This window comes from Erpetoichthys calabaricus, chromosome 1, assembly GCF_900747795.2.
Source record: "Erpetoichthys calabaricus chromosome 1, fErpCal1.3, whole genome shotgun sequence".
Lineage (NCBI taxonomy): Eukaryota > Metazoa > Chordata > Cladistia > Polypteriformes > Polypteridae > Erpetoichthys > Erpetoichthys calabaricus.
Window position 1 is genome coordinate 158,297,416 of NC_041394.2, and position 24,423 is coordinate 158,321,838.

The 24,423-nt window shown below is 40.4% G+C and overlaps 1 protein-coding gene across 5 annotated transcripts in view; it reads right to left on the reverse strand.

The window, feature by feature from the left end:
- Window positions 1-947: 947 nt before the first annotated feature.
- fgd4a (FYVE, RhoGEF and PH domain containing 4a) overlaps window positions 948-24,423 on the reverse strand; it is a 334,505-nt gene continuing 311,029 nt past the window's right edge. For all 5 annotated transcript variants that reach the window (XM_051920352.1, XM_051920345.1, XM_051920360.1 and 2 more), the window contains 7 exons: window positions 18,776-18,948; window positions 17,889-17,919; window positions 13,063-13,149; window positions 12,628-12,753; window positions 3,395-3,544; window positions 3,033-3,173; window positions 948-2,155 (listed from right to left, as the gene is read on the reverse strand). In XM_051920352.1, coding sequence (XP_051776312.1) covers window positions 1,907-2,155; window positions 3,033-3,173; window positions 3,395-3,544; window positions 12,628-12,753; window positions 13,063-13,149; window positions 17,889-17,919; window positions 18,776-18,948 — 957 coding nt within the window. In that variant the 3' untranslated portion in view covers window positions 948-1,906. The remainder of the gene's footprint in view (window positions 2,156-3,032; window positions 3,174-3,394; window positions 3,545-12,627; window positions 12,754-13,062; window positions 13,150-17,888; window positions 17,920-18,775; window positions 18,949-24,423) is intronic.

The following is a 24,423-nucleotide window of genomic DNA, read 5'->3' on the forward strand; positions in this document are numbered from 1 at the left end:
CTGTTTGGTATAATTGGTTGATCATACGCCTGACTATAATCCTACAAAATCCCTGACTTTGTGCAAGTGTATTTATGAGGATGCATTGTATCTTGAGAACTGGATCGCAATAGTAGTGTGTGTGGATTAAGTGCATCATCTCATGAATTATATCAGGCTGGTGTGAGGTCTAGGTTGGGGCAGCAAATGAGGCACAATACATAGAAACAAAAGGTGGTTACTCTTTCAGGTTGGTTTTAGCATATCATAATCTCTTGGACCAATAGCAGTTGGTCCAAGAGATTATGATATGCTAACGCTCACCTGAGAGAGTAACCATGGAGCACACTGTTTTTTTTTCTATGTGGGTGCAGCAATGCGCTGTATTAGTGTGTGCTCCTAACCCCTCTCTCTCTATTGTGCCTACGTGACCACACGGTAATACTCGAACTATTCCAAAGCAATGTTTGCAATGATTTGTGTTTTTTGGATCTCACACCCTCATACACCTTTATCGTAAAAGCATCCCTCATCTACGATGGAGCGTTCAATCAGAAGAAAATATGAAGCTGGTTTTAAATTAAATGTTGTTGAAGTAGCAAAAGAAATTGGTAACTGCGCTGCTGCAACAAAATTTGATGCATCTGAGAAACTGGTTCGAGATTGGGGGAGGCAAGAAGATATATAAAAAAAAAAAAAAATGTTGCATTTTTGAATGGGCGTTTAAGTCGGGGTCTAATTTTATGATCGATTTTTTGGGTTTCAAGACCCGACTTATACGCGAGTATATATGGTACTTAAATTGCACACGCAATTATAGGCAGTGCTCTGCTTGTGCAGCAGTAGTGTCCTCAAAGAGCATGTGTCGAGTAGCATTAAGTATATTCCTGGCCTTAGATCTTCACCATACATATGATATGGTGCGTCTGTTAAAAAACAAAAAATTTAAATACATTACACACAAGTCAAACATTCTATAATTTACTTCAGTTTCAAAAAAGATTAAATTTACAAGACATGAAAATAATTAAGGTAGACATACAATTTAAAACAAAACAAAAACACTTTCTGCTGAAAGAGATGAATTAATAAAGTTTTAAATTGCAAGAATTTATTTTCTTATCGATTTATTTATCCTTGCTTTCTGTAATCTCACAGTTGCAAAATTGATAGTTTGTAATCCTGATGCAAATTGACTCCTTGAGATAAACATTACTAGCATTTATTAATATTCAAGTCTGAATGTATCTTGCAGTTTTAAATGTAGAAACGTGCATCTGGTGTCAAGTACAAAAACAGAGTTAGCAATTTAATGACATCCACCTCTATCAAAGTAGTACTATTGTGCTTATGGCGACTCCTATCTGGAGTCAAACTAGGAATTAGCTCCAGTTGGACTTGCTTTTTCTTGAAGCGTACACAGTTCAGGTAATGTAGTTGCAGCTTTAATGATGAAGGCAGCATTACATCAAAAGTCATGGATTCCTGATGTGCCGTTTTCCTGGGTAATTCTCAATTCCAACAAAACCAGGCTCTTTGGGTCTTACTTAGTGGATAATCCATTGCATTGTACTTTTGTATCCAACCAAATTAAAAAATTGTTGAGTACACAGAAATTAAGTTCTCACTATCTTCTCCTGGGTCAAAGAGTTTTACAAAAACAATGCCAAATCTGCACTTGTCAATGGGGCTTTCTCTGAAATACAGCAGCAACTGATACCTTCACTGTAGGCCAGTGAATTGAGCTGTGATGTGCATGTGAGGTGGCCATTTTTTTAACCTATTAATAGTGTTACACAATTTTAATGAACTCACTCCTTTGTAAATGGGGAGCATGATGAGAATGGCATCCTCCTTGGCAGGCCAGGTCCAGCTAGTTAAAGAGAGGCTCCATGGATCTAACGTAGTGGTGGTACCCAGCATAGTTTTATACACTCTCTGGTACGGAATTCTCTTGTGGAGGGGCCTCAGTTTTGTGCTCAAGTTGACAGATTTCTCCGATTACTGCAGCTTTGATCACCCTTAACCATTTCTGCTTGAGCTCATCTGTTTCAGCTGCAAACCCGTGCACAGATTTAGACTGGGTCAGCTTAAAGCTGTGGGGCATCTCCGGAATACGCTGGTGTTCTTCTACAGTGTAGCCCAAAAGCGGAATGGTGGCCTGAGCTTTCACATCCTGGAAGTACAAAAAAAAAAACTCTTCTTTAATTTACTTTGAAACAGAAGTTGTGTATATATACAGTATATGTTAGGCAATTGTATCATTCCTGAACAACTTTCCCAAACATTACATTAACTCTTGCATATACTTAGGAATTACTTCTGCATACAGATGGGTCTCAGGTTTCAGCTGTCTCAGCTGACAGGAATTCGACAAACATGAACGAGTACATAAAACCCGTAAATTTTTCTTTTTATACTGACATCCAATGAATTTTCATCTAGCGCCTTAAGATTATTATTCATTGTTTTAAATTTAGTTTGGAGCCAAAAAGTACTCAGGCCTTCAAATGGCTTTGCAGCTTTTAGAGGTGCAGTCGTTTATAAAGAGAAGCCTCAGCTCTGTGCTGGGCATTGGCTTCACCTTCCACCTCTGCCTACTTTAAAAAAAACAAAAGTGCATTGTATTAGTGGGTGCTTTGTGTTTACTGTTATTGATTGCTTGGTTTGGGAATCCTCTCTTATAACGGTTAGGCCTGTACAATGAATTATTGGGTAAGAAATTTCTGTGTATGTCTTTTCATTCAGTCACAGAATTTGAGCTTTAGGAATTCAGGTTTTTGTTTTCCAAATTTAAGAATTTGTTTAGTTGTTCTTGTTAAATGTGACGCTTAGTTCCCAATTATATGTTTGTTTTGCTAAAGTAAGCCAGTTTCCAACGCTTATAAGATCAAATGAGAACATGTCCAGGGGATTAGTTAATCTGCAGATGTTTTGGCCTTTACATACTCAATTGATTCTACTTATGCTCATCCATCTTTGAAGTTATTACATAGAATTTACTGATTTGAACGTTTTGTTGCACTAAAGGAGAAGACAGCTAGGTTCCTTACCTGTGGTGCTCCATACAGATACAAAACGAGAGCCTCATTTTTTGGGACCACACACCAGACTTTCTGCCAGGGTTTATTTTTCTCCAAATACTGCAAAAAGCCACAGACTACACTGTTTTCTGACACTTGTGCAGATCCAATCTGTAAATCAGAGAAGTTCTGGGTGAAACAATATGAAATTAAGCTTATTTGCATTGAATGCTCAGACAGAATCATCCTATCATTTAAAAGGTGAGCCTCCATCCCTTTATTAGAGCTCCACGTAAAATCAGTTGACATTTACCTAACATTGTTACTTTATACTTTGTTGTAGAATTTGTAAAGTTTGTCATTTCTTTTATTGCAGCAGAACATACTGTTACCTCAAGGATTCCTTTCTTCTTGTTGTCATTCTTTTCTTCAATGTCTGGACCACCTGTCATTATTAAGTAACAATCTTTGCACACTTTATTGAACCTGTTGCCATCATACTCAAGTTTCACTTTGTAGTCTGAACATTTCCAACATACAACCTGAAAATAAAGCACAAAAATGATTGCTAACCATTTTGCTTTTGATCAGTTTCAGAAATATTTCTGAAACTGTTAGCATTAAATCTTGTTTTTCTTTTTCATCTACAGTGCCTGTCACCTCTTCTGGAAGTTTTCACATTTTATTGTTGTACAACATTGAATCACAATAGACTTGATCAGTGTCAAAATCCCAAATTAACAGAAAAAAAAACTATTTAATGTCAAATTAAAAAGATACCTCTGCCAAGTGATCAGCCCATTTAAGTCATTATTCGGAAGTTTGCAATTCTTCCCCATTCATGTTTGCCAAACTGCTCAAGCTCTGTCAGACTGCTTGGGCATCGTAAGTGAACAGACTTTCAACTCAATTCACAAATTCTCATGATAACAACCACAAGCATAAAGCCAAAGCTAGACAGGAATGGCTTAAAAGGAACAATGTTAATGTCCTGGAGTTGCCAAGTCTGAGTCCAGATCTCAATCCAATTCAAAATGTGTGGATGGACTGGAAAAAGGCTGTATTTTATATTTAAAAATAATTTTAGACCTCTGTTTTTACTTTGCCATTAAAGTATTTTTCTGTTGATCAATGTTAAAAAAAAAAACAAACTACAGTGACACAATGTTGTGTAATAATAAAATGTGAAAAGTTCAAAGGGAGTGAATACATTTTATAGGAACTATATATAGATATTTGTAAGTTGGAAACTGAAATGCAGATCTCCATTGATGGGATTATTGGCAAAAGTATATACAATAATGCTGTATTACATATCCATATTACTAAAAGAGAATGGTAAACCGGATATGGACGCAGGGACCTGCCCGTGGACGCAGGAGACATAGTGCGCAGGCGCCACACAAAGCCCCCCTCCCCAGAGTGAAATGGGAGAGATTACGAACCGTCTGACATGCCGCAAGCAGGATAAAGCGAGGTCAGAAATAAAAGACAGAGTAGGAAACAAAGTAAAACGTCATAAAGAGGTTACAGAACAGGGCCAAACACATGGAGACCAGGTTACAGATGATGAAAACTGGAATGCAACAGCTTCAAAAAAACCTAGGCACAAAACACATGCACACCGAGGGACAGAATATAAAGGCGGAAACAACGACAGTTAAACGTCCACACCACACAACGGAGGCAGACCCGGAAGGTGCAGGCACCTACATCGTGCGTCGGAAGGCGCGGGAAAGTACGAAAGGCAAAGGCGCCTACACAGCATAGTGAAACCTGACATAGTACGGAAGGCGCAGGCGTTGCCACCATATTGTGAGTGGCACTAATGCGTAGTGAGGGCGCAGGCGTCACCGCCATATTGTGCGTGGCAGTACTGCTGAGTAAAGTTAGGAATAATGTGCTGCTTGGTGTGCCACACAAACCCCCCCACAGACTACGGAGTCCATGGAGACTACAAACGACATAACCACACAAACAACAGGAGTCAGCGCCCCACCCCATAGTAGAACGGGACAGAATACGGAGTCGAGAAAGGTTCACAAATCAAACTCGACATGATACGCCACCCCAAAGTAAAACGGGACAGACTACGGAGTCCAGGAAGGGTCACAAATCAATTGGAGTACAGAAAGCGCCAGACAGTACGCAAACACACTACACATGCATGATCCACGCACCTCTAATAACCCGCCAGCAAAAACACGATATAGTACAGAAACTCCACAAATACGGACTCCACAACATATTTGAATCACATTACAGTGATACAATATTAACAGTGCAACCACACAAGACACAGGCACAACACCTGATGGGTAATAAGAATAAACGAACACTCCGTATTAAAGGTTCGTCATCCTCACACGTGAAGACTATACAGCATAAGTTAATCATCACATTACAGTCATACATTTTTAACAATTCAACCACAGAAAACACTACGTATTAACAGTAAGTGCAATCCATTATCCATATTACTAACACTAAACAAGGAAGAACTAATGGAGTTGCGCTCACGCCTCCAAAACAATAGACCAGATACCACTGTTAACGTGACAGGCTATATTATGTCCAAAGAATATTGATGTTGATCACATAAATAACCAAGTCATTGCATTACTTCCTGGAGAAAGCCACCTCTTTCTAAGTACTGACAAAATTGATTCTGAAGACGACATTGAACATCTTAATTTCCCTTTACAATATCTGAACACTATTAACCCAGCCGGAAACCTTAAAATCGGAACAATTGTCATGCTATTAAGAAACCTTAATACTAAACAGGGATTATGCAACGGTACAAGTTTAGTCATCAACACCACGACAAACAATGTTATTGAAGCAAAAATACTTACAAGATCACATACTGACAATACTGTTTTAATTCCTAGAATTGACCTTACAAGTTCTGCCCTTGAATTGCCATTTACACTTGGGCGACGCCAATTTCCCAGTAAACCTGCATATGCCATGACAATCAACAAATCCCAAGCACAGACGATGGACAAAGTTGGCATATACCTCTCTGAGCGCATATTTGGACATGGACAACTTTATGTAGCCTTCTCAGGAGTTCGGTGTTCATCTGACATTAAACTTAAAGTTATAAATACTCCAATACCAAGGAAAAATCATTCAAGGACAACAAACCATCTTTACTACAAATATTGTATATAAAGAGATATTCCAATAAATCTTTGTGATTTACCATACAATGTGTTCTTTACTTCCTATCCACAGTCTGAAACTGCAGAGGCAAAACAGGCACGGGTTCAAACCGAACGAGCTCAACTGACGGATATACGCCTACAACGCGCGTCTCAAACCGCAGAAGCAGGGCAAGCACGGGTTCAAAACAACGCAAGCTCCTACAACACGCGTCTGAAACTACAGCTGACCAGTGGGCACGGGTTCAAAACGCCGGGGGTAGGCGAGCAAAGCGAGCAGGGGGCGGAGCCCCCTTGTTTTATAGAAAAACAGTTCAAACTTCAAAGAAAATGACTGTGCAGAAATATTACCACACTTTAAATGATCCATCCATCCTCTTCCGCTTATCCGAGGTCAGGTCGCAGGGGCAGCAGCTTGAGCAGTGATGCCCAGACTTCCCTCTCCCCGGCCACTTCTTCTAGCTCTTCCGTGAAAATCCCGAGGCATTCCCAGGCCAGCCGGGAGACATAGTCTCTCCAGCATGTCCTGGGTCTTCCCCGGGGCCTCCTCCCGGTTGGACGTGCCCGGAACACTTCACCAGGGAGGCGTCCAGGAGGCATCCTGATCAGATGCCCGAGCCACCTCATCTGACTCCTCTCAATGCGGAGGAGCAGCGGCTCTACTCTGAGCCCCTCCCGGATGACTGAACTTCTCACCCTATCTTTAAGCGAGAGCTCAGACACCCTGCGGAGAAAACTCATTTCAGCCGCTTGTATTCGTGATCTCGTTCTTTCGGTCACTACCCATAGCTCATGACCATAGGTGAGGGTAGGAACGTAGATCGACTGGTAAATTGAGAGCTTTGCCTTACGGCTCAGCTCCTTTTTCACCACGACAGACCGATGCAGAGCCTGCATCACTGCGGACGCTGCACTGATCTGCCTGTTGGGGCAGGATCTTGCTCCCAACCCTGAGAGGGCACTCCACCCTTTTCCGGCTGAGGACCATGGTCTCGGATTTGGAGGTGCTGATTCCCATCCCAGCCGCTTCACACTCAGCTGCGAACCGATCCAGAGAGAGCTGAAGATCACGGCCTGATGAAGCAAACAAGACAACATCATCTGCAAAAAGCAGTGACCCAATCCTGAGTCCACCAAGCCAAACCCCCTCAACACCCTGGCTGTGCCTAGAAATTCTGTCCATAAAAGTTATGAACAGAATCAGTGACAAAGGGCAGCCCTGGCGGAGTCCAACTCTCACTGGAAACAGGTTTGACTTACTGCCGGCAATGCGGACCAAGCTCTGACACCGATCGTACAGGGACCGAACAGCTCTTATCAGGGGGTCCGGTACCCCATACTCTCGGAGCACCCCCCACAGGATTCCCCGAGGGACACGGTCGAACGCCTTTTCGAAGTCCACAAAACACATGTAGACTGGTTGGGCGAACTCCCATGCACCCTCTAGGACCCTGCTAAGGGTGTAGAGCTGGTCCACTGTTCCACGACCAGGACAAAAACCACACTGTTCCTCCTGAATCCGAGGTTCAACTATCCGACGGACCCTCCTCTCCAGATCCCCCGAATAGACTTTTCCAGGGAGGCTGAGGCGTGTGATCCCTCTGTAGTTGGAACACACCCTCTGGTCCCCCTTCTTAAAGAGGGGGACCACCACCCCGGTCTGCCAATCCAGAGGCACTGCCCCGATGTCCATGCGATGTTGCAGAGACGTGTCAACCAAGACAGCCCTACAACATCCAGAGCCTTGAGGAACTCCGGGCGTATCTCATCCACCCCCGGGGCCCTGCCACCAAGGAGTTTTTTGACCACCTCGATGACCTCAGTCCCAGAGATGGGGGAGCCCACCTCCGAGTCCCCAGGCTCTGCTTCCTCATTGGAAGGCATGTTAGTGGGATTGAAGAGGTCTTCGAAGTACTCCCCCCACCGACCCACAACGTCCCGAGTCGAGGTCAGCAGCGCACCATCTTCACCATACACAGTGTTGACACTGCACTGCTTTCCCCTCCTGAGACGCCGGACGGTGGACCAGAATCTCCTCGAAGCCATCTGAAAGTCGTTCTCCATGGCCTCCCCAAACTCCTCCCATACCCGAGTTTTTGCCTCAGCAACCACCGAAGCCGCATTCCGCTTGGCCTGCCGGTACCTATCAGCTGCCTCCAGAGTCCCACAGGACAAAAGGGACCGGTAGGACTCCTTCTTCAGCTTGACAGCATCCCTCACCGCCGGTGTCCACCAACGGATTCAGGGATTGCCGCCACGAAAGGCACTGACCACCTTACGGCCACAGCTCCGGTCAGCCGCCTCAACAATAGAGGCACGGAACATGGCCCATTCGGACTCAATGTCCCCCACCTCCCTCTGGACATGGTCGAAGTTCTGCCGGAGGTGGGAGTTGAAGCTACTTCTGACAGGGGGCTCTGCCAGACGTTCCCAGCAGACCCTCACAACATGTTTGGGCCTACCAGGCCTGACTGGCATCCTCCCCCACCATCGGAGCCAACTCACCACCAGGTGGTGATCAGTTGACAGCTCCGCCCCTCTCTTCACCCGAGTGTCCAAGACATGTTGCCGCAAGTCCGACGATACGACCACACAGTCGATCATCGAACTGAGGCCTAGGGTGTCCTGGTGCCAAGTGCACATATGAACACCCCTGTGCTTGAACAGAAATTACAAGCTGTGGCTTATGCTGCTTAGGTAAATAGCCAGCTACTAAAACCAACTACTAAACTGTAAAACAGGCTGGGACACAAGGGCATAAAATGATTCAAAATGGAGACAAAGTCTGTAGCATTCAGTAATATTTCTTACTGTTAACGCCATCCCATCAATGCCTTTTTGATGGATGCTACATACTGTATCAGTCTATGCCATAACTAGTTTTCTTCATAAATAAATTGCGTTGTGTTTCAGCAGTCTATTAGCCGGTGAAAGGACTGTGAAGAAGCTGTCTGTTTCCATGGCCCTGCCTTTGTCCAGTCTGATAGCGTCACGGGACATCGTATCTTTGATTACCAGTACAACAAATAGTTCTGAGCAGGCATCAGCCACAGCGGTGCTCTTGTGAAAAGAATGGAGATAAATGCCATCAACTCAGAGAGGGAAAGGCAAGTTTGTTGTACCACGTGAATGTCACTGAGAGAATAAAACTGAATAATAAAGAAACAAGTGCTAACTTATACAAGTACTAAAATTTACACCGGGTGTTACAGACTCAAATCAGATGTATGTTTTTATTATATTGTAGAAATAATAATAATAATAATAAGCAGCTCACTACTCAAAACACAGAGCGCCTGGGTCTCAAACCTGGGACCTTCAGGTTATAAGGTAGCAGTTCTTATCTCTGCACCATTCAAGAATACGTGTAAACTCCCTGTCGACTGACAATTGCGCTTGAGTTTTTAACTCATTGATAGCCACATGTGAATCAAATGCTTTTTTTTTTCTTTGGTTATACTCTTGAATAAAAGCACACGTGTTTATTTGATACTTGGACTAAAGTCTTCACAAATTATACACTTCACGTCATTATCTAGTATAACATGGAAAAAGTTTCTGCTTTAGGTATGTGTTCAGCATTTCTTGCATTTCCTTTCATCCTACACTTACCCAGATCTTTGTAGACACAGAACACATATGAAATGCATGTATTCCAAATAACGATATACTGTATTATTTATCCTATACAACTCCAGATCTCACACGCAGATAAGGAGACTTGGCTTGAGCTGGTGGAACTTTTTGCTGAGCTTAGTTCCGTCAACCCGGGGGACGGGACAGCAGGCTGCTTGCTGCTTGTGCTGATCGATGCATTTACCAAACAAAAGAACCTGATGGATTTAAGGTGGGCCGGGAATACGAGTTTTTTTGTAGGCTTCAGGAATTCTGGTGTTAAAACATAAAGCAGTGTGTCAGAACGACCTACTAGAAAGAAATAATTAAATAACTGCACATTTTCATTTAAGTTATAGACAAAGAGCAGCTGCAAGGGTTAAAAAGTGATGCTAGAATATGGATTAAGTTTATACCCTATGGGATCAAAGTAGGGAGATTCCGATCAGGTTTTTTAAGGCAGTATCAATGATATTCCTGTTACTTGATCAGCTGATTCCGATTCTGATTTTTTTTTTCTTTATCCTTTGAAAAAACTTCTTTACACAAAGCTCTTGCATAACCAGTCACTTAGAAGCCTTATGTCCTATATTAAAGTGTATTTTTATAATTAAACTATAGACCACTGATGTTAACTGTTCATTTTTTATTAACAAAATGAAATTCTGTAGGCTTATTGTTCAGTGACCAAAAAATATTAAAATAAAACATTTCATTACTATACATACTTTTAAGTAATAAATTATGTACAAAAATATTTATCCATGATACATATGGCATAAAAGAAAAAAAATGCTTCTCACAATTACAAGCTGTCATGTTGTTTTATTTTTTCCTGTAATGTATCTATCTGAAACCAGGCTTAATTAATAAAGTAGTTTTCACCATGTGACAGACACAGAGTCACAAGTGCAAGCAACACACTTTTACTTCTTCTTTTGTTCTTACAGCACACTAAGCACACAATTCTTCCCAATATAAGACTCTGTCCCTTCTCTTTCTGTTCTGTTTCTCTTTCCCTTTCTCTTCTGCTTCCTCCACTCCTCTCCCGCAAGCTCTGTCCTCCATCTTCCACTCTCTGCGCAGGGTAAGGAGACCTCCTTTATATTGTACCCAGAAGCACTCCATGTGCCCTCTGACGATTATCTGAGTGTTGCAGAAGTGCTGCAGTCCAGGGCTCTGGAACTGACCAGGCGCCCTGTGGTTTGTCCTCTTGTGTCCCTAGGGAGGTATCATTGTGGCCATATCCTCTCCCCCGGTTCTTCCATCAGAAGGGTGTCACAACCGGGCAAGGCCCACATCTGTCTCTCACACTACCCCACAGAGCTTCATAGGAGATGGAATTCGGGACAGCCCTTTTGGGTTCTGGGGGTGCTGCCAGGGGGTGCTGCAGGGGCTGTGGACCCCTGCTTCATTGGGTGAGAGGAAGAAGAAAGCAAAGAAAGTGCTTTGGAACTGTGTATTGGTGCTTGACTGTACTGTGCTGCTGTGGGGAGTGAGGGAAAGCGCTTCCCCACGTAATTAAAAATGCATGCTGTGTGCAAAACTTGTGGTTGGTGTCTGCTTGTGTCGGGTTTAGGTGACTAGTACACCACCCTGCAGGCCACAAGTGGTGTAGTCAGCAGGAATCCTGGTGGTCTGCAAGGCAGGGACCTGCACATTAAAATCCATGGCCATCCCGACACAACAGTGCCAACTCACAAAAGTGTGGCAGCACACACACAGCCTCAGATAAGAGAATTGAGGAAACACCGTTCCCACCTGGATGGGGAAGAAAAAGGCCAGATGCAGCCTAAAGGCAGCAGGTGGCTCGACGCACTCCGCCATAGCTCACAGACAGATTGGCTTGCCAGCAAAAGAGGTCACCCGGAGGAAGGAAGCTCCGGAGGACAGGATTCACAAGGAGGTAGGTGCCAGTCCCTGGGATGGTTTGTCCAGGGAATGTGACAGGTCTGTCCCCTGTGCAAAACTTGTGCGTGGTGTCTGCTTGTGTCAGGTTTGGGCGGCTGGTGCACTCCCTACAGGCCGCACAATATTTATACAGGTGTGTTTTTTTTCCATTTAGTGTATCAAGCTAGACATTTGTAATTCTTGAGGTGTAATTATAAAATATGGATTAATATGTTAATTATGAGATACTTGTTTCTTACCAAAACTTATGCTGTATAACACACAGCAACAAATAATAAACACAATACAAATCTTTAAAAAAAAGCCTACGGTTTACTAAGTAGCAATTTCAAATTTGTCTTTATCTTTTCTTTTTCCAATTAAAACGTGTAAGCTTCTGCAAATTAAACAAGCTCGCTGTCCAAACTCAAGCAGTGTCCATTTTAATTTAAAGGACAAAATAAAGGTCATAATTGCTAAAGGTGTGAATTCCTTAAAGTAGGTTTTCTTGCCATTTTGCTATTTGCACAAGATGACCTTGCTGATTACCTTTTTTCCCCTAGTTTATTATTTCACTTTATTTAATGTAAAGACTATAAAGACTAATATATCAACTGCCTCTGATTCACTGATAAAACAAGTCTCCACTCGCTGCCCTTTGTTTATACTGCAGGACGTTTGCTGCAAAACAAAAAAAATAAAAAAAATAAAGGTGGTTTGCTGGCTCAACTACTGTATTAATTTGCGTAAAGGAGCACTGCAACTAAATTATAATAAAGCTTGGAAAAGTAGGGGCTGAAAATATCAGTTTTGGAGATCTGCCTTTTTACTGATCAAGTCTCATTTTTTAGTTAAAATCAGCTAAATTTGTTCATCAGCTGATCGATCGGATCATCCCTCGATCAAATCCCAGTCTAATATGAATTTAAGTGGACTAAATAGGAACATACGTATCCACAGGCCCGACAGTGGTGCCGCCTCCGTGTTAGAGCATTGAACAGCTCCTTACATTTCATGCACATTGTCACCTCATTGTCACGGATCCATCGTGGAGCTCTTTTACCGAGCTCTTCTTTCTGGAAAGAGGTAGAGAAAGACAATTTCAAATGAAAACATGTTTTAACATTGCAAAGACTAAAATAAGAGAAAAAGATATTTGTGCTATAACTTGTGTGAGCAATACATGCCGATGTTCATTAAACTGTTTCTATTGCTTCACATGACAAACCCTTGATTTAGATTATGATCATACTCACAGTATAGATAAGCCATATAGATAACAGCTGAGAAAATAAAGATCTTGCAAATAGCTATTTTACAGAGGAAGCTCTAACTGGAATAGGCATTAATACTTTGCATTATGCAAGGCTTCTTCCAAAACCTACCGAAACTTCACAAGGTTGCTCAATTTCCTTTGCCAGTTTGAAGGTTTCATTCTTCTGCTGATAGATATCAATAACATTTTGGAAGGCCTGTGAAAGTTAGGATAATGTCACTCAAAACTGTTTGTAGAGGTTAAGAGAATGCTCTTGATTTTATAAAACTTTGCAAAACAAGTTTATTTCTTTTGCCATATATTTTGTTAATAATTTCAGAGACAGGTAAAATATTTGCAAAAAGGAAAGTTGGTGCTACTCCTGTGTGTGGAAATTCACACCTGTGTGGGAGCTCTCACTAATTATCTATATATACAGTATATTTTGGTACATGACACGGCCCATGTTGGTCAGACCCATACACTATGAAAATAATTTACATTTCTAATGTATATTCACCTGCCTTCCCGGTTTTTCTTTAGAATTATTATTCAAAATATATTTAATTGTTCTTTGTAAAATCGAACTGTTGTTTCCTTGTAATCTTTCACTTTGTGTCAGTGCTACTTAACCTCCTGAGCACTGCATTTCATTCCAAAAAAACATAAGTGTAGCATTTTTTTGGCATGACAAAATTATATTTGTATTAAATCTCAAAAGTATAATAATGATACAAATAATAATAGTAATGATGAATAAAAATATGAAATGAACAATAATAACAAAAATAGCAACAGCAATAATATTACTACTAATGATGCCAAAACAGTATATAATCTCAAAATGAGTACTTTGTGTGGTAAATCTTAAAGCACAGTGAAAGACACAATCTAAAATCACAGTCAGGACAATAATAGCATGTTTATTTTCAGATTTTCTTTCCAGATTTATCAGTTTTTGAAGAGCACACTGCACAGGTACAAGTTTGATTCTGTTTTTTTTCTGTTGGAGGTATATAATCAATAAAATGTCTACCAATAAGACGCTCTGGATTGATCCACAATGTGCTGTGTCGACTGCATCTCTTTAGTGGTACTGTGGATGGTGGATGTGCGGTAATGATTTGTTCTACAAGCTGACATGTGAAGTTTGCATGAGATACAGTTTTGACAGCTTTTAGTTTGTTTAACACGAATGCATTCCAAATGCATTATTCCACCAGATGACAAAATACCTTTTTGTAATATTTCTTTTGTTGCCTCCGCATAACGGGACAGAAAGTCAATTCCTGATCTGTGCAATCTATGCTGCCCATTGTGCTATTGTAGTCGACACAGCACAAGGCTTCATAACCTTCGTGTTGCCTTTTGCCTGTAAAGTGGCAGTAGCTGCATTATGTACAGTGGTAAGAAGACAAACATCTTTCTTGTCTTTTCATTTCAGTGCAAGCACTTTACCCTTTTGCCAAGCTATTAGCGCACCTCGCTGTAATTTAGCGAAAGTCTTCAGGCATGCCACTATGGTTGGGACGCAGTGTTCCATACGCGTCAGTCTTTCTTTGCAGCAAGATGTCAAATAGCTCTGGCGAAGTATAAAAATTGTCCATGGCTACACAGTAACCTTGATCCAGCAGAGCATCTATCAAAGTCAATACTAATGACATAGCAATGCTGTACTGATTGTTTTTCAGATCAAACACTGTTCCTTTCCCTGTGTACAGAACCAAATTCCAAAAATATACCATTTTAGAATCACAAAGCTTGTAAAACTGTATGCCATATCTTGCTCTTTTTAACGTGATGTACTGTATCCATGAGTCTACCCTTATAAGCCATGAGACTTTCATCAATGCTGACATCACGGTCTGGAATGTAAACGCTCCGAAAATTTGCTACAATGGCCTGGTATATCTCTCAAATTTTGGATATTCTCATCAGAGTCTTCATTGTTGGTAAAGTGCAGTTACAGTAATCCCTCGCTATATCGCGCTTCGCCTTTCGCGGCTTCACTCTATCGCGGATTTTATATGTAAGCATATTTAAATATATATCGCGAATTTTTTGCTGGTTCGCGGATTTCTGCGGACAATGGGTCTTTTAATTTCTGGTACATGCTTCCTCAGTTGGTTTGCCCAGTTGATTTCATATAAGGGACGCTATTGGCAGATGGCTGAGAAGCTACCCAACTTACTTTTCTCTCTCTCTCTCTCTTGCACTGACTTTCTCTGATCCTGACGTAGGGGGATTGAGCAGGGGGGCTGTTCACACACCTAGACAATACTGACACTCGTCAAAAAATGCTGAAAGATTATCTTCACTTTGCTCCCTTCTGTGCAACTGCTTCGTGAAGCGACATGCTGCACTGTGCTTCGCATACTTAAAAGCACGAAGGGCACGTATCGATTTTTGGTTGTTTTTCTCTGTCTCTCTCTCTCTCTCTCTTTCTCTGCTCCTGACGGAGGGGGTGTGAGCTGCCGCCTTCAACTGCTTTGTGCCGCGGTGCTTCGCATACTTAAAAGCTTAACAGCCCTATTGATTTGTTTGCTTTTCTCTATCTCTCTGACATTATCTGCTCCTGACGCGCACTCCTTTGAAGAGGAAGATATGTTTGCATTCTTTTAATTGTGAGACAGAACTGTCATCTCTGTCTTGTCATGGAGCACAGTTTAAACTTTTGAAAAAGAGACAAATGTTTGTTTGCAATGTTTGAATAACGTTCCTGTCTCTCTACAACCTCCTGTGTTTCTGCGCAAATCTGTGACCCAAGCATGACAATATAAAAATAACCATATAAACATATGGTTTCTACTTCGCGGATTTTCACCTTTCGCGGGGGGGTCTGGAACGCAACCCCCGCGATGGAGGAGGGATTACTGTATTTCATAATTAGTGAAAACCTACACTCAGACATAATTTCTCCAAAGAACGGTGTTGCCAAAATTTTGTTCATGGACCAGTACCATCGCTTCTCAGATTTTACTACAAGTCCATGCAATATCAATAAGCCTAAAAAAGTCCAGATATCATCAGCAGTTACCATCTTTTTGAAAGGGAAAACTGCTTAGGTATACGGTTATTTGCCCAACACTGTTCAGCATAATGATTTGTCTCGACAACATTTCTGTCGATCATGTCATCATCTGGGAATAACTTCATGTAAGTGAGTGGATCTTGGCTGTCAATGTCCACTTTTATTCCTGGCTGCTCCACAAAATCAAAACGAGGTGGCACTGGTTTATTTGAAGAAGGGTCAACAGACAGCCAGATGCAAGGGCCACTTTTGGATTCATCAGAATCACTTTTGGGCTCACTTTCCATTTCAGTTTAACCACCTGAGGACAAATTCACTTCCTCGTCACTGCTGGTGAGAAGCTCCTCAACATCTTCAGCATCCTCAGCATCACTGCTTGTATCACTAGCAAGAGCATGCAGCACCTGGGGTTCTGGAAAAACGTTTCTTCCGAGACGGCATTATTACAGAGGAGGTTACTGATCACACTTACAGGTAAGAGAAAAAGATGCACTGACCCCTTTGCCCATGTGAGGCTTGGATGTAACGCTCACACACGGCCTGCCTATAACATTGCCAGAGTAATGTTCTGGACTTATGCCGACAGCAATTTTACAGCCCGAGTGATTCTTGGTTCTAACGCCTACATAAGATGCATTTGACACTCGGGACTAAAACTTTTAGCACAGTTTTCGCAGCCCGAGTAACGCTCATATCTAGCACTGAGGTTAATCTGATTACAAGTTGGTTTTTATAAAAGAATATGATTAATAGGTACAGATACAAATGGAAAATTGAACCAACTCCTGCTGCTGGATAGGTTTTTTCAACCACAAATAGTAGCTGATGGTTTCTCTTTATAGCCTTTATATCTCTAGCACTATCCTCTGCTGTTGCCCAACCTTCCGCACTGCCTTGACATCAGGCATTCCTGCTAGTGTGGGTTCTCTTCTGCTCCTTACATTGCCTCTTCACGGTTCTGGAATCCTCTGGGGTGAGAATCATTTTTTACAAATCATCTGATGCTATCTCAAACTGCATCTTCTTTTGCTATACTCATAAATATTGGAGTTACCTTAAAGTGGCAAAACACATAGAAATATGATTTTTTGCATCAAAATGTTTTTTCTATCTACTAGATACCAGCAGTATATTGTCCCAATCATTATTTCGGCTTAAAAATGCAAAGTGGGACATTACACATCACCCCGAGTGTGGCTCTTGGCTACCATAAATGCACAGAATTCCAGGCTCAAATCATGCTCTGGGTTAATGTCAAGTAGGTTAAGTTGGTATATTTTGGCTCTTTGTAATTCATATTATGTTTACAAACACGGAGGTATCAAAAGGTATTTCAAGATTACAATAGCCATTATAGTCTGTCTCATAGTTTCACATGAAAGAAGTAAATGAGTTATATGAGGACTGTTCAGTTCATTATTTAAAAACATATGATCTGAATGATTGCGCAGAACAGATTTGATCACACTCACTGAGGTAGGTCATGCTACGTGAATGCTAAATCACAATTTAGCAAATGCTCAGCCACCACCACAGCATTAACATTACTTCAAAAACCTAATAATCTTTTTTACACATTCTTTGAAAAGCATTATTAAATATATTATTTAGTAAAAGCATCTATTTTTTTCAATGAACTTATGTTTTTCTCACACCTGAAAACTAGAAGAGGTAAATTTGTTTTTCTTCACTATGTTTACCCAGTTGCTGAATGATTATTGGCTGTTTATACTAATCTTTGATCGCTAAATTCATAGTAGAGCACAATTTTAAGGACTTTTCGACAAATCAGCCTTGGTGTTATCCATTATTACTCTTCCAAATGTTTGACTTCTGCTACTGCAGCCTTTATCCTGCTTTTCAGTAATAATTTTAGCTATACACATTACAAAAAAGTAAACAAAGATAAAACCAGAAAAGCTTACCTTGATCCAGTCCAACTTGTCCTGTTCTGAACTAAAATTAGCAAAAAGAAAGACAGCATAAGGAATAAAAAATAGTTTTAATTAAAATCACATTTAATTATTTAATGATGTTGAGACTATATCTCCTATCTTATTTTCTTCTTTGAAATGAAGTATCAAATAAAAAGAAATTTCATGAGATTACCATGGCATTTTTGGTTTCTGAATGTTGTATCTTTTCCAGCCTTAATTATTCTTGCATTATAGTATATGTACCACGTGGGTGATACTGACATAAATGTCATTAAAAATCTTGATTATGTGGCTAAAATAATTATTTAAACTGTGGACCACATTAATAACAGGTGATCATTTGGACTACAGCAATTACTTTTGGAGTGAGCACAAAAAGAACTTACCAGGGATAGAGAGAATGAATTGAAACTCTAGTCTTTATGTTTGTATTTCCTTTAATCTACCCACAGGTATAAATATCACTCTTTTATATTGTGCTGTGGCAAATATTATAAATATATTACAGCTCATATAGAGGCTCATATAATATAATTGAGAGTGGAAAGGGGAGGGCTACATAGAAACTTTACTAACAAATAGATATATAATAAACCAACTAAAATATATTCTATTTATTTCACAAAGACATTAAGATTGCTTCTGTGGTGGGTTGGCACCCTGCCCAGGATTGGTTCCTGCCTTGTGCCCTGTGTTGGCTGGGATTGGCTCCAGCAGACCCCCGTGACCCTGTGTTCGGATTCAGTGGGTTGGAAAATGGATGGATGGATGGAATAAGATTGCTTTCTTTTAGCTTTTATGTATGTTGCAGTATGGAGAACTTAAATGTGTGACCTGTGTGTCCTTATTAAAAATGACCACCAGTACAATCTTACCTAGCTTGTAGCTCCAGGGTCCTCTCCTTCCCAGATACCTGAAATGTGTGTAGATAGTCGTCGTTCCCTGTTTGCCGAACTTTCATCCCATCAATGCCTATTTTTGTACGAACAGTGTACTTTTGGCCCACTAAACTAAATTTTGGCACACAGTACAGCAACATGTTGTTAAACTGCAGAAAATGGAGACAGAAAAATAGAAGAGAAAGAAATAAGATATAAAATCTAGATGATTTTTTCTTCAGTCTCTGCCATCCCTGGATGTTCAATGGGACCACCTGGCCAGACAACACCACTGATAAAGATGAAATAAAAAAAAAAAAATCAGCATGACATAAACAAATATATAATTAGATAGATCCTCTCTCAAACCAGACTTTCATACTTTTTTAAGCTTAAAATTAGGTTAACACTAGAATACCTGAAGCCTACGACAAAACGTGTAATCCCGGGCCACCTTAAATTCCTTCACACCTCTCCTCATCAGCATCTTTTGTTTTGCAAATGTGTCGTGCACAAGGAGCCTACTATCCCATCCCCCCCACCGACAGAGCTGAGACTGTTGAAAAATTTTCAAAGCTCAGTTCGCATTATCTGACAGTGAGGTGCCTGGAGTTGTATAGGATAAATAATATATTGTTATTGGGAATACATACATTTCATGTGTGTTCCGTGTCTACAATGATTTGTGTAAGTGTAGGATGAATGGAAATGCGAGGCAAGAAAAGCTGCACACATACCTAAAGCAGATACTTCCATGTTATATTAATAATGACGTGAAGTGTATAATGTTTGAAGACTTTACTAGTCCTAATATTAAATAAACACATGCACTTTTATTCAGGAATGTAACCAAGGAAAAAAAAAATCATTCGATTTACATGTTGCTGTCAATGAGTTAAAAACTCAAGCTCAAATGTCAATTGACAGGAAGTTGATATGTATTCTTGAATGGTACAGAGGTAAGAACTGCTGCCTTATAACCAAAAGGTTCTGGGATCGAGGCCGAGTGTTCCGTGTTTTGAGTCGTGACCTGCTATTATTATTGCTATAACATAATTAAAACATACATTTAATTTGAGTCTGTAACACCCGTTGTAAATTTTAGCTACTCGTAAAAGTTAGTGCTTGTTTTTTTTATTATTCAGTTTTATTCTATCAGTAATGTTCATGTGGTACAACGAACTTGTCTCTCCCTCTCTGAGTTGATGACATTTTATCTCCATTTGTTTCACAACAGCAGTGATGACCACAGTTGATGCGGTGTTTGATGCCTGCTCAGAACTATTTGCTGTACCGGCAATCGCAGATATGATGTCTCGTGACCACTATTCGTGCTTTGACAACAAAGACACCCATGCAGAATGTGTGAAAAACAACAGATTTGCTGCCATCTCAGATATTTGGCAACGTTTTGTTGAGAACTGTGATTCGAGTTACAACTCAGGGAAAAGACTTTCCGAGTCTGTGGTCATAAAGCTTATGGAGCCATTTCTGGACAAAGGCAGAACCGTAACAACAGACAGCCTATTCACAGAGCTTTCACTGGCTAATAGACTGCTGCACTGCGATACAACTCTGCTTGGCACCATAAGTAAAATGGGACTTCCACCTGCAGCTAAAATCACTTCAGTATGCGAGTTCTACCCTAACTACCCATGCTAGTGTTTAGATCTGGCAGTGCCATGCTTATGGTGTATGCACCCGAAAAGCAGCAGCCTTTGATTTCAGTCTATAACAGCCAGTGTAAAGTTTTGCTACCTGTAAAAGATATCACTGAAGGGATAGAAGCAGACACACAAACACTGGTGAATCATGTCTTCTTGGTATCTTGCTGTCACTTGAATTTTGTGTTATTCAGTTTTATTCCTGAATAAAAGCACACTTGTTTCATTATACCTTTGCGAAAGTGTTTATTTTTTGTATTCCAATGACTACTTGAATAAGATTGAATCTGTCTCTGTCTCTCACGCACACACACATTCATACATGAAAACGTCACTATTTGAAAATGCTATGCGATTTGAACATGAGTTGTCATACAACTGAACACCAGCAAAACCAAGGAGCTGGTGGTGGATTTTAGGAGGCCCAGACCCCTCATAGACCCCGTGATCATCAAAGGTGACTGTGTGCAGATGGTGCAGACCTATAAATATCTGGGAGTGCAGCTGGATGATAAATTAGACTGGACTGCCAATACTGATGCGCTGTGTAAGAAAGGACAGAGCCGACTATACTTCCTTAGAAGGCTGGCGTCCTTCAACATCTGCAATAAGATGCTGCAGATGTTCTATCAGACGGTTATGGCGAGCGCCCTCTTCTACGCGGTGGTGTGCTGGGGAGGCAGCATTAAGAGGAAAGACGCCTCATGCCTGGACAAACTGGTGAGGAAGGCAGGCTCTATTGTTGGCATGGAGCTGGACAGTTTAACATCTGTGGCAGAGGAGAATCCACTGCATCCACTAAATAGTACCATCTCCAGACAGGGGAGCAGCTTCAGCGACAGACTGCTGTCACTGTCCTGCTCCACTGACAGACTGAGGAGATTGTTCCTCCCCCAAACTATGCGACTCTTCAATTCCACCCCTTGGGGGGGGGGGGGGTAAACGTTAACATTTAACATTATACAAAGTTATTGTCTGTTTTTCACCTGCATTATTATCATTCTTTAATTTAATATTATTTATTGTATCAGTATGCTGCTGCTGGAGAATGTGAATTTCCCATTGGGATTAATAAAGTATCTATCTATCTATCTATCTATCTATCTATTTGAACATTTTTTTTTCTCCTCTTTATTTCAATCTTGCCTGTACGCGCAAAACTTTACACCAGCTGTTACAGACTGAAATCAAAGGCTTCTTCTTTTTGGGCGCATACACCGTCAGCACGGCACTATGAGATCTAAACACTAGCGTGGTGAATTGCTCACATACTGAAGTGACTTTAGCTGTGGGTGGAAATCCCATTTTACTTATGGTGCCAAGCAGAGTTGCGCGAAATCACTGTGAAGAAGATGTCTGTTGTTATGGTTCTGCCTTTGTCCAGAAACGGCTCCATAAGCCTTATGATTACAGACTCGGAAAGTCTTTGCCCTGAGTTGTAACTCAAAACAGAGTTCTCAACAAAATGTTGCCAGATTTTCAAGATTGCAGCAAATTTGTTGTTTTTTACACGTTCTGCACGGGTGTCTTTGTTGTCAAAGTGCAAATGCCACATGGTAGTCTGATAGCAGTCACAGGACATTGTATCTTTGATTGCCGGTACAACAAATAGTTCTGAGAAGGCATCAATCACAGCACCAACTGTGGTCATTGCTGCTCTTGTGAAAAGAATGGAAATAAATGCCATCAACTCAGAGACGGAGAGGCAAGTTCATTGTACCATGTGAACGTCACTGACAGAATAAAACTGAATAATAAAAAAACAAGTGCTAACTTTTACAAGTAGCCAAAATTTACAGACTCAAATCAAATGTACATTTTTATTATATTATAGTAATAATAATAGCAGCTCACTACTCAAAATGTGAAGTGCCCAGCCTTGAACCCAGAACCTTTGAGGTATAAGGCAGCAGTTCTTACCTCTACACCATTAAAGAATACATGTCAACTTCCTGTCAATTAACAGTTGAGCTTGGGTTTTTAGCTCATTGACAGCAACATGAAAATAGAGTGATTTCTTTTCTTTGGTTATATTCTTGAATAAAAGCACATATGTTTATTTGATATTTGGACTAAAGTCTTCACACATTATATACTTCACGTTATTAGTATAACATGGAAAAAGTTTCTGTTTTAGCTATGTGTTCAGCAGTTCCTGTCATCCTACAGTTACATTATGAAATGCATGTATTCCAAATAACGCTATATTATTTACCATACACAACTCTAGGCACCTCACTCCCAGATAAAAAGACTTGAACTCTAAGAATTTTTCGATGGACTCAGCTCCGGCAGTGGGGGAGATGGGATAGCAGGCTGCTTGCTACTTGTGATGATCGACACATTTGCAAAACAAAAGACACTGACTGAGAGGTGTGAAGGAATTTAAGGTGGCCTGGGATTATGAGTTTTTTTCGTAGGCTTCAGGAATTCTAGTGTTAAAGCAAATGATTTTAAAAGAGATTTTCTCACAAGAACATAAGTGTTAAAATAATTGAACTGATTGAGTTTAATGTTAAGTGTAACCTCTTCCATTACAGATAAGAGCACAAAACCAGGGGATGGGGTAGGGGGAAGGGGGTTTTGAGGGTGGTCATATGATAAACTGAACACATAACAATTTACCACCTCATTTTAAGTTCTGTGTTTGTAAACAGCACTTGAACAAAAACAGTTTTTCTTCAGAATTTATTTGTATTTCTGTATGTTCATTACAGCTGCATTTCTATCTTGTTACTGTTTATGTAGGCATTTACGAGTTTAGAAACGTAAGAAATAGGAAGTGCCTCATGCTTGTCAGCACAGCAGAAACGTAGTGCAGAGTAATACTTTAGAGGCCATCAAATCATGAAAACTATGGGCAGGAAACTGTAGAGAAGCAGAGCTCAGATGAGGACAATGAAAGAAAAGGGTACAAAGAGCTGTTGCAGCTGAACCGAGTGAAACTGCATAAGTCACAGCACCTGAAGCAGCTACTTACAGAAGTAAAAGTGGACAAATAACACAGTGGGTGCCACATATATTCCATATCACTGGAGTGCAAAACAGTTGATCGCTGCAGTGTGTGCCACACTGCAATGTCCACAAAAATATAACAGTGGTCTGGGATTATTGTGCTAAGTAGTAGAATATAATTGCGTAATTATAGATTAATATTAAACATTAAAAGTAATTAGGTATTAAAATTAGTTTAAAAAGAAGCCAAGTGTTCAGGGAAGATATTTCAATAAAGGTTTGGACTGTTATGGATATTTGTGGCTTGATTTAAATATAAAACATGTGCAATATTTGTTGAAAGTCACATATACTTGATGATAATAGAGAGGTATCATGGATCATTCTAAATAAGAAAGTTTCCAGATCCTTAATGTGCTTAGGGACTGCATTATTCAATTCAGACTACAGCTTTTCATTCTAGTTTAACTCCAAAGTGTGAAAGAGTTATTACGAAAAGCTGATTTTGTTTTCAGTTAATGATTTTGTTAAGCCTGAGGTGTTTAAGAGTTCTTCTGAAGCTGTTTTCTTGCACAAGTGACAAGGTATTTGGAGAGAATATCCAGATGCTTAGTATAACTCATGATGTTACTGATGTTGACAAGTAGTGAATACAAGAAATTTTTGTTGTATGTCTCTCTCTTTCTTCTGATGGAAAATACTGTATGTTGAAGATGAGATAGGAACAAAGTTCAATTTTGTAATCCCTACAACAATAAAGTCCTGATGACATCTGGTACCCCTTAGTAAGGACTTTCTTCTAGAACCTCTTCCAAATATCCTGTCATCATGGACTTTCAATCTAATTGTAAATTAAGACATTGTTGAATTCAGTATGCTAACAGACCCTGCAGTTCTCCAGCAGTAACGCTTACAGTCAGGTCCATAAGTATTTGACAGTGTCACAATTTTCTTAATTTTAGTTCTGTACACCACCACAATGGATTTGAAATAAAGCAATCCTTATGTGATTGAAGTGTAGACTTT